Consider the following 9,915-nt stretch of genomic DNA (forward strand, 5'->3'; position numbering starts at 1 on the left):
ATATATCTCAACAAGAAAGGAAACTGAGGGGCCTGATTTTTATTAGTCATGTCATAAGAAGCAAACAAACAAGGACACCAAGGACATCATAGGGAAAATTACTTGTACTTATTAATTGAAAAAAACAAATGACAAATTAATGGAAAGGAAAATAAATGAACTAACAACAAGGAAGCTGGGGCACGAACTCACGTCTTCGCATTGCTTGTGCAATGCTCTTATCAATTGAGCTAATGTGACACCATTTTCCCATCCACTTTCTGGGGTATTTAGGTTTATGTACTAGAATTAGGCCTTCTTATGACACGACTAATGAAAATCGAGCCCGTCGGTTTCCTTTAGTCTTGTTCATTACATAGCGAGGGTCTCAAATCCGGCAATGTTGATGCCTTCAGGTAGCATGTATGGATTTATTGAACAGTTGCATTCACCAAAAAAGTTCACCTATACATGACGCCTGCGGCAGAATGGTTGTTCCACATCCACCCCCAAGGCTTGTGATTGGTGGCACTGGCTAGCACTCCCAAGGTTAGTTCTAGTAGAAAGCAGCACTGCGGTAGCTCAATTGGTAAGAACCAATTAGTAATTGGCACACCTAATGCAAAGATGTGGTTTCATGCCCCACCTGCAGCCAGTTGTTCTTTTTTTCATCCATTTTCATTTCCATTAATTTATTATTTCTTTAATTCAATTACTAATTATAAGTAATTTCCCCTATGCTCTCCTTGGTGTCCTTGTTGGCTTCTTATATATGTATGTATGTAGGGTGGCCAACCAGGCGCATTACTGGCTAACATCCTTGCCTTCTCTCTTTATTTCCTCCTTCTCCTATATATGTATGTACTGCCTACACTCATTACAACGGATTCGCGTACAACAGACTCTCAGATATAATAGACCATATTTCAGCCTTAATTTGTCCTACGTATTTTATTAATGCAACGAAGTTCGCTTTTAATGGACTGCGCTACAATAGCCTATCGGCTACAGTGGACAAAATGAGCGGCAATTTTTTCGAAATTGGGCATATAAAACATACTTTGGCCGTGTCGACACGCGCTGACAACTGACTTGCGAGGGTCAGCCGACGATCGCGGCTCAATATCGCGCGCGCAAAGGAGGATGGCCGGGCAGAACCGCACCGTCTTCTGTCACGCGTGAGCCACAGGGGGAGGGGGGACGGGTTGAGAGAGAGGCTAAGGAACAAAAATCACTAATTAAGTTTCTAACTAACTGTCTTATTATGGCAGATAATACAATTAAAAAATTTTAGCAGGCGAGGCTGCAAAACATATCCACTTGAAAATAATTCTGTGAATGATACTGTTTTCGAAATATGCATCATCAAACTTGCAGTAAAAGTGCAGTGTTGGTCCACTTACTTTTTTAACAAAATGCCTTTTTATTAGGGGTGTGTGAACACTGAACACTAGTAAATTTCGAAGCAAATATTGAATTGAAACAAAACCAAGGAAAGCCGAATATCAAATCGAATATAGAATAGTTTTGAGTAAATAAATCAGACTGCTTGGCTTTTAATGGTGTGCGTGATCAGGTAGTCGCAATACTGGGAATTTAAAGTACTACGGTTACATTTGTGCAATAACCTAGAAACTGATCAGAGAGATAAATATTTATATGAAAAATATGAACATGGTAGACAATTCGAAAGGCAACAGAAACACAGACCTCTCCTGGGGCAAAGCAACTATGAGGTACTAATGCAAGGTGCATAGAGAGGGTGTAATTGTTGCAGGGCTTATTTTTGATTATAGATTGATGTGGTTAAAATGTAAGGTGCAATCAGAACTTGAGGTGAATCAAAGGGCTGTTGAAAAAAGCTGCAGAGAAATGAAGAATTACAGGGAGACATAGGCTGGCATTCATAGAAGTTTAGGAGGCAGAAAGCAATTATGTTTTAAGAAATGACCGAGGTATAAGAACAAAATAAATGGGCTCCTAGGGTACATAAGTATGTAACCTGTTTTAGCTAACCTGGACTAGTCAAGATGCTTACTGTGTATAGTGGGATCTTTACTGCATAGGGAAGATTATTCTAGACGCTTGGTAAATTCACCACATTCTTGCCAAGGCAGCCAAGGTTAGATGTGGGCAGACTTCAAAACAGCTTGTTTACCATGCTTTGCATGCACATTGAGGAACCCGAGATGGTAAAAATTAATCTGGAAACGCCCCATTACAGTGTCTCTTAAGCCTGTATGTTGTTTTGGGACGTTGATCAACAATCTTTACTGGAAACAGCAGGTTGCCATGGTAAACAATGCAAATATTTGCCAGACATCTGGTGCAAACCTCATCCACCAGATCTCTTCGTCCACCACAGTATATCGGGAGTTCACGCATGCAGGGTGGATTTTTTAACCCAGCTGTAGCTCCGAGAGGGCGGCGTGTTGTGGCAGTCAAGTAGGTCACTCATGGCCAGTGGTGTGTCCTGTAGCGACGCATTTTGCCGGTTTTGCAATTAACTGTGCCTACCGTGGTGGCATAGCAGCTTTGGCATTGCGCTGCTAAACCAAAGGACGTGGGATCGAATCCTGGCCACAATGGCTGCATTTTTATGGAGTCAAAAACGCCCATGTACTGTGCATTGGGTGCAGGTTAAAGAACCCCAGGTGGTCAAAACTAATCCGGTGCCCCTCACTAAAGTGTGCCTTACAATCATACCATGGTTTGGACGCATATAAGACCCCAGAATTTGATTAGTTTACAGTGTTGTTTTTCATTTCTTATTTTTTGGTATAGGAATCCTCAGAATATGCATAGGGCTGACTTCATTGTTTATTTTATTTATTTATTTATTTATTTATTTATTTACTTACCCTCAGGGCTGAAGCATTACAGAGGGGAGTGGGTAGAGAATAAACACAGTGCATAGTAACATAGCAATAACAAAATAATAATGAACATAATATCACAAAGCATGGTAAGGTATGGTAAATCCTAATTATACAATGTTAGCTAAGGCACGTTTAAATCGGGTATTATCATTAATGGAAACATTGTCGGAAGAAAGGTGATTCCAATCTTGTGAAGTTCGAGGTAAAAAGGAGTAAAGAAAGGTTTTAGTATGACATGGCTCGATACCAACCTTAAAGCGATGGTCAACACGGTTAGATATATAATGTGGCTGAAGAATGAATTCGTCACGGAGGGTAGGGTGATAGTAAAGCCGATAGAAAAAGTTCAAGTGAAAATTTTCTCGGCGGGATGCTAGGGATGGAAGGGATATATCAGATTTCATAGAAGTTATACTAGGAGTGCTGTTATAACAGGAACAGATGAAGCGAGTAGAGCGATTCTGCACCATTTCTAGTGACGCAACCAAATTGTTAATGCTTGGATCCCAGACTGGAGTGGCGTATTCTAATTTAGATCGAATGAATGTTTTATATAATAAGAGCTTTAAAGACGAAGGGGCTGCAGAAAAGTTATGGCATAAGTAACCTAACATGTGGTTAGCGTTTTTAATTATCTTCTCAATATACAGACACCAACTTAGATTAGAAGTGATATGAACGCCTAAATACTTACAGGAGGAAACTGTGGCTAAAGGAGAGTTGTTTAGGTAATATGGGACAGGACTACTGGATGCGCGAGAGATACGCATCACTTTACACTTGTTAATAGTTAATTCCATTAGCCAAGTATTGCACTAGTTAGATATAGAATTTAAATCTGGCTGGAGAATGTTAGCATCGTTATCAGTAACTGTTTCATAGAAAATAACGCAGTTGTCAGCGAAAAGATGAATATTAGAAGAAACTAAAGAGGGAAGGTCGTTAATGAAAATGAGAAAAAAAAGGGGACCTAATACGGATCCTTGTGGGACTCCAGATTGAACAGGACATTGGTTAGAGGAAAGTTTGTTGGCTACAACAAATTGGGAACGATTTGAAAGGAAATCTTTGATCCACAAATAAAGACTGTTATCAATATTAAGTTGGCTAAGTTTATGAAAAAGAAGTATGGGGGAGACCTTGTCGAATGCTTTAGAAAAATCTAAGTAAATACAGTCAGCTAACGAAGAATGATCAAGAATGCGGTGCAGTTTATGAGTAAATGATATGAGCTGCATTTCACACGAAAATGATTTCCGGAAGCCATGTTGAGCTGGTGAGAAAAAGGAGTTAGATTCAAGAAAGGGGACGAGGTTCAAGTATATAATATGTTCTAAGAGTTTGCAGCATATGCTAGTAATGGAAATGGGTCGATAATTACATGGTGAACTTTTATTGCCAGATTTGAAGATTGGAATCACCTTCCCAATTTTCCATTGGAGTGGAAGAGTTGATGTGTCAAGTGATTGCTGAAATATTTGTGTTATTATGATTGAGCTGTAGACACAAGTATTTTTGAGAAATTTGCAATCAATAGAATCATAACCAGGGGAGTAATGGTGCTCTAAGTTATTGATGAGTTTCGCAATTCCAGCCATGTCAACAATAATGGGAGGCACGAATGGGTAACTGTAATGAAAAGTGTCTGGAGAAACTACGGAGAAATTTCTTGAGAAGGTGTCATTAAGAATAGTAGCACATTGGTTAGGTGGGACGGGGTTGCCAGCTGTGTCTACCAAGGCAATGGAGTTATCAAGAGAGGGGTTAGTCATACGCCAAAACTTTCGAACATTAGAATTCAGAAGTTGGGGTAAGGTATTTGACATGAAGTTATCTTTAGCTTCCTTTAATGCTGCAATGTAACTATCAGATGCAGATTTATAGGTCGTCCAGCGTGAGTTTGAGGATGATAATTTGGCCAAGCGATACAGACGTTTCTTTTGATTAGAAAGCCGTTTGATACGGGAGTTATACCATGGTGTTTGAGGATTAGACATGATAATACGAACAGGGATGTATTTTTCAATTAATTTGTTTACTTTTGTTGAGAACATGTCCCAGTTATGTTGAATAGAACGTTCATCAAAGTTAGCCAGAAATGTGTTAGTGAAAACTGCTAATTTATTGTTGATTGCCTCAGAATTAGCTCTAGCATAGTCAGGAATCGTTTTGCGTATTTTGCTGGTTTTTGGAACGTGCACATCAATAGAAAAGGAAAGTAACGAGTGGTCGCTTATACCTGGTAAATAAGAAATACTAGAAACAAGGTCAGGTCTAGTTGTAAGGATTAGATCAAGGATGTTGGCTGAGACAGGCGTGATTCTAGTAGCTTGAGTGGTTAACTGCGATAATGAAAATGTAGAGCATAGTTCTAAAAAATCGTGAGCTTGAGAGGAAAATGGCGACATAGCAGCTGGTTCTGTGTTCCACATTATGTTAGGAAAGTTAAAGTCGCCGAATAAAAATATGGGAGATAAAGGAAAACGTGAGAAAATATCATTAATACTGTCATGAAGTTCCGGGACAAAAGAATCAGTGTATGTGGGAGGGCGGTAACAAATACCAATGACTATATTTTGATAGTCAATTATTAAAGACACCCAGATGATTTCTAGGTTAGTGTTGACATCAATGCACGATGATAAAAAATCTTTAGAGACAGCGACGAGCATACCGCCACCACGGTGCACATCTCTGTCACAACGATAAATGCAGAAACGGTATGTATCTTAGAAGATTTCCGCATCTTGAACATTATCATGCAGCCAGGTCTTGGTCAGTGCAATGATATGAGCAGAAAGTGTGTCTATTGCGGACGATAAGGAGTTATATTTGTTTAGTACGCTTCTTGCATTAGTAAGAAGGACAGTTACACGAGAACAGCTTGAGTGCCCATCACCCCTCGCGCTTTCCTAGCTTGAAGTGCCGGGGTTAGGTGCAGCAACAGCAGGCCTTCCACATAGCTCGATTTCCTCTACCTTATCGGAGGCAGGATTATACATGAAGCATTTTTTTGTTTAAAAACATTTTGTTGTAACGCAGCTGGGACGAGGATGATTGTGGTTGGCTACGAGCAAATTTCTTTAGTTTCTTTCTAGCTACGCGGGTTCCGGGTGAAAAGTCCTGAATGATGGATATGTTATTTGTTTTGAATTGCTCACGCAGTGATAACACCTTTTCTTTAGTTTTAAAGTTGGAAAACTTAGCAATAATTGGACGCGGTTTGGCAGGAGTGATTGAACCTAACCAGTGAGCACGCTGGACGCAATCGGCAGGAAATGAGGGAAGTACTGAAATAATTGCATCTGTTAACTTTTTTTCAGTGTCCTTCCAAGATTCTTTGGAATCGAGAAGGCCATAGAAAATTACATTGTCACGACGTGACCGGTCTTCCATTTCGTCAAATCGTGACTGAAATGTGTATTTGCGCGAGGATAAATCTTGGACTTCTTCAGTAAGGCAAACCCGCCGTGGTTGCTCAGTGGCTATGGTGTTGGGCTGCTGAGCACGAGGTCGCGGGATCGAATCCCGGCCACGGCGGCCGCATTTCGATGGGGGCGAAATGCGAAAACACCCGTGTGCTTAGATTTAGGTGCACGTTAAAGAACCCCAGGTGGTCTAAATTTCCGGAGTCCTCCACTACGGCGTGCCTCATAATCAGAAAGTGGTTTTGGCACTTAAAACCCCAAATATTATTATTATTATTCAGTAAGGCAAGACACTTTTTGTGACAGGTCTTGAGCCTGTTTAGCCTGTTTTTCCAAAGTGTCCAAGCGATTCTGAAATGCCGCAAGTTTGGCTTCAATGCTTTTTTGTCCATTTTTTATTGTTTTAATATCAGCGGCAAGCTCTGCATGAGTTTTACTTGATTGCAATGAGCGCGCATGAATTTCCTTTAGAAACTGGAACATGATTGGCATTTGCTGATTGGGATCATCAGGCAAGCTTTCCATGTCGAGAAGCGATTCGGAGCGGGTGGTTGGACCAGGATTAAGCTCAACGTCTCCCGCACATATCAATAAGCAAAACATAGAAAAGCATTCAGATAAAGTCTCCAGTAATTCAAGTTTCCGCCTTCCGGTGGACAGTGGGCAGGGCAGCAGCAAAAGAGACTGCTTGTCACTTCTATAGGATTTAGTTGGCAAGTAGGAACTAACATGCACAAGAAGGCAGGACGGATTCAGCATGGCATTCAGTGCGCTGCTGCCGGGCCCACTGGCCACCGTCGATGATGCGAAGCTGTTTATAGCCGTCCGTGCAGTCACATGGTCCACGGGGAAGGTCACAAATGTTGGAGAGCATATGAAGATCTCGATGATATGGCAGTGGTCACCAGGATGAGATAGAGGCCAGATCAGACCACTGTTGTAGTTGGCATGCCATTCACCCGGTGCAGGTGAATGCAATGAAGCTTGCGTTGACAGGCAGACAGCAAGAACCTGCTCAAGAAGGCAGGACGGGTTCAGCATGGCATTCGGTGCGCTGCTGCCGGGCCCACTCATTATGACCAGAAATTTATTCTATCAGGAGTTGCTATGTTGAGGTCCTACTGTTCCTATGGAGAAAGAATGTTGCTTTCCTGTTCAAAATTGACTATTTTAAAATGAAAAAATTAACCAGGAAATTAACCAGTGAGTATCAACAAAAATCGCAGGCAGTGGCAGAGAAAAGTTTAAATGTAAAAGCAGAGGCACAGAGGCAGTGTACGGAATAGGCATGATGAAAAGCAAGCCAGTTGTGGAAATATATCAAAAAGTAAAGAATTCAATCAGAAAGGATATACTTAACCTTAATTTAAAATGCGGTATGTACTCTACAATTTTATGCCAGACCAGGCTGCCTATGGGCATGAAATTATGAGGTGCAAACTTGCTGTTGATAATGATTCACTTGAAAATGGTGCAGAAACTATTGAGCATGTTTTCTCAATGTCATGGTATCCATCCAGAGGTCACTGCAGACGTGGTTAGCCGGCCTGAAGTCTTCGGCTTTAAGGTCGGCCCAGTAAATGTACAGATATATCTGTGGTAGAGCCAGCTAAGCATTTGAACATCGCATTTCATATTAATTTAGCTTGGTGTGTAGCAGTTTCTCAATATTCAATGGTTACCATGAGACAGCCTTGCAGTGACACTGCAGTGAAATTCATGTATTAGGTCAATCTGAATTTGTAAATTAAACTAATGGAATACAGAAAACATCTGTCTTACCATGAGCTGAGTGTTGGTATGCCAAAAAGATGCAAAAATAAAAGTCAGGAGGGTGATGCCACCTTAAAGTTGTCAATGACAACATAGATTTTTTATAGTCTGTTCAAGGTGAGCTAGCTGTTGTTTAGTAAAGAAGGATTACAATGAATTACAACAAGGCATTCAAAACACAATTTAAGTTAGGTAACTTTTTATGTAGAAATACAGCCAAACAATGGAAACTTTTTTAAAATTTGTGATACCACATTGACACTGCACTATAGGTGTAAGATTCTGAAAGGGAAAGCTTGTTCCTTTCACCCTCTTTCCATAAAATAATAAATGCAAATGGAACCTTGAAAAGTGGTGATGAATAAACTTTGAGAGGGATAGAATGATTATTGGTTCTGCTTGCTCTGTCAGATGAGCATGAAAGAATATTTATCAGTCGAAGCGTCTTCACTCTTGCTCTTCAGTGCCCATTTAAGTTAATTTTGCTCACACAGAATAGTACTACTACAGCTTAGTGCTGGCTGTTGCAGGCAGTGGTGAGTGTTGCAGAAAGCAAAGCCAAATGGAACAGATGGCAGAGAATGCGTGCCTGTGTGTTTAGCTAACTTTACCTTGTTCATATTGCTGTGTGTATCAAGGTACAACAAGACTGAAAACCTTGTTCCTGGTGGCCTGGAGATGCAAAGCTTCACGCACCTCATCCTGGAGGGCAAGTCCGTGCACAGTAGCTCAGTGGTGCCTTACCGAGACACCCACGAGCTCCTGGCCACAGTGGAAGGTTACAGCCATGTGCGTCTCAACTACGCCACCTTGCCTCTTGTGCACGTGCGGACTCGACCCCGAGTGCTCATCCTCAGGCGCAAGGTGTCACCCACGCAGGTCATCCTCAATCTCCAGCACAAGCGATCAGCACAAGTGTGACCAGCACAGGTCTTGCCTGTTTCCTGGTGCCTCGTTGCCAGTGTTTTGTTTGACCTCTCTTCTGAGAGTTGTGTGATGTCTAGGTTTGTGCCGGCCCTTTTGGTTCACTCAGTGCAAGGCTTACAAGTCTATAAATGTGGAAGATGCCGTGTTAATGAGAGCAGGGCAAATAGAGTGGACAATGGACATGCATCGAGCTTCTTATTTCAGGTACATTATTTTCACTAATGCGTTTTGTGCTGCAGCTTTGGTCTTTATTTTTGTCTGTCTAAGACACAAGGTAAAATTGTTATCGTGTGAAATTACTATCTCTCGAAGCTTTACATTGCAGTGTTTTAGATGGAATGCATTGAGTAAATTTATTTGAAATATTTATTTTGAGTGCTGTGCTCCATGTTTCATAATTCTTATGCATATAAACCTGAACTGGAAGCTCCCGTCATGCCAGCAGTTTGTAAAACAAATGAAGAAACCTGCATCGTGTCAAAGAGTAAGTGAGTAGCCCAAGAAGTCAGGGGCTTAGTGAGCTGACCAAAGATATGTTGCTGTACATCATTATCTAGACATGCTTTACAGTTAACTTATGCATATGTAGTGATGTGAAGATTCAGAGTAATCTGATAATTTCTCTGAAACAATCAAAAAGGGGTCTGCTTGATGGTGCTTGTTGCGAATGACGTGCTTACACAGTGAAGAACAGTATGTACTAGTCCTTGCATGCTTGTCAGATGTCAGTGTATGCAATGCAAAGTGTTGTGCAGCATAAGAAATTATAGATTATTTTCGAGAGATGGATTTCTTGCCATCAGTCAAGAGCAACACAAAGTGGACACTTGACACACAGTAGTGCACACAGCTGCACAATCTTCAATTGACAACTCAAAGCATCACTCGCTGCACATCTTGCAACTTCAGCTTTGTGCTCAGTTGGGCTG

At 41.1% G+C, this 9,915-nt stretch overlaps 1 protein-coding gene across 2 annotated transcripts in view; it reads left to right on the top strand.

Annotated features, from left to right (window-relative positions):
- The window catches only part of Alg12 (Alg12 alpha-1,6-mannosyltransferase), a 70,679-nt gene extending 61,324 nt beyond the window's left edge, over positions 1 to 9,355 (top strand). For both annotated transcript variants that reach the window (XM_075697155.1, XM_075697154.1), the window contains one exon: positions 8,698 to 9,355. In XM_075697155.1, the coding sequence (XP_075553270.1) occupies positions 8,698 to 8,980 (283 nt within the window). In that variant the 3' untranslated portion in view covers positions 8,981 to 9,355. The remainder of the gene's footprint in view (positions 1 to 8,697) is intronic.
- Positions 9,356 to 9,915: the final 560 nt, after the last annotated feature.

Source organism: Dermacentor variabilis, chromosome 6, assembly GCF_050947875.1.
Source record: "Dermacentor variabilis isolate Ectoservices chromosome 6, ASM5094787v1, whole genome shotgun sequence".
NCBI lineage: Eukaryota > Metazoa > Arthropoda > Arachnida > Ixodida > Ixodidae > Dermacentor > Dermacentor variabilis.